Raw genomic sequence first — 1,133 nt, 5'->3', positions numbered from 1 at the left:
TTACCACCTTAAAACGAAGCTGGTGATTCCAAACACAACTTCCAATGGATGCAGATAACTGTTACATTAAAGTTATTTAACCTGGTAGATCTCCCTTAAATTTAGATTTTTATGGGAGACTTTAAAGTGTCCCTTAAAAAAAGGAGATTTTAAGGTCTAAATTTTTTTACCTATACATATTTATTCCACTCAATGTGTGATTTATTCATTTTCTAAGTTTTATATCATGATATATATCGTTACCGCCACTCAACATAATGTATATGGTGATATGAATGTTTTGCCATATCGCACATTCCTAATTGGATGTAAAAAAAACATTTAGGCTGGAAAAGAACGTCACATTAATGCCAACAAGAAAATAAAAAATAAAAACAATATGTGATAATTTAGGTCTTTTTAGGGGGATTTGTTAATAAAGTCATCTTATATTTGTTGCTTTAGGCTCGTTTTAATGAAACAGTTCTAGGAATTTAAGCTGTAATTTTCATCTTTAACCTTCTTTTCACTCATTTATTTGCACTAAAGCAGCACAGAATTCAACATAAACAGTTGTTAACTGCAGTCAAACAGCAGCAGCTGGTTCTGACCTGTTGTGAATCATTTCCTCACCTTTCCGATTCTCTTCCCCTCCACCTTCAGCGCCTTCATCTTGGAGAAGTAGTGATAGTAGGTGACCACGTAGGTGATGATGGACTTCTCATCAGGGTGGTCCACGCTGATGTCTGCACACACATAATCAAACAGATATAATGACAGCAGGACATTCGGATAATAAGCTGTTTTTCTGGGGGGTGGGAGGTGTTTACCTTCAGGGTCCAGCAGCTTGGTGAGCCCGAGGTGCTGCTCAGCCAGGTTGAAGGCATTCTGTAGGTTGTAGTGAGCGTTGGATTTCTTCAGCTTGTCGAAGTCGATCAGGTCGGGCCTGAAGAGAGGGAGAAAGCAGAAAATTCAAAAGAAATTTAAAAAAAGAGACTTTTAAAGTCACTTCAGAATGAATTAGATTTTTTTCCCCAAAAATTAAACACAAGTCTCTCTATATCTATCTATATATCTCTATAGGCTCTCTGTCTGCAGCTGCGTTTCCAGTGCAAATGTGCGCAAAACTTTTTCGATATTCTGTTAATGTCGAA

At 37.1% G+C, this 1,133-nt stretch overlaps 1 protein-coding gene across 1 annotated transcript in view; it reads right to left on the bottom strand.

The window, feature by feature from the left end:
- Positions 1-925, bottom strand: part of LOC106525830 (spectrin beta chain, non-erythrocytic 1) — a gene marked incomplete at its 5' end in the record, with an annotated part of 64,167 nt that extends 63,242 nt beyond the window's left edge. Inside the window, 2 exon segments of the mRNA XM_014020181.1 lie at positions 613-725; positions 810-925. Of these exon segments, the coding sequence (XP_013875635.1) occupies positions 613-725; positions 810-925 (229 nt within the window).
- Positions 926-1,133: the final 208 nt, after the last annotated feature.

Source organism: Austrofundulus limnaeus, unplaced genomic scaffold (assembly GCF_001266775.1).
Source record: "Austrofundulus limnaeus strain Quisiro unplaced genomic scaffold, Austrofundulus_limnaeus-1.0 Scaffold243, whole genome shotgun sequence".
NCBI lineage: Eukaryota > Metazoa > Chordata > Actinopteri > Cyprinodontiformes > Rivulidae > Austrofundulus > Austrofundulus limnaeus.
Note: the sequence above shows the minus strand (reverse complement) of the source record. Positions and strands in the feature narration are given on the sequence as shown.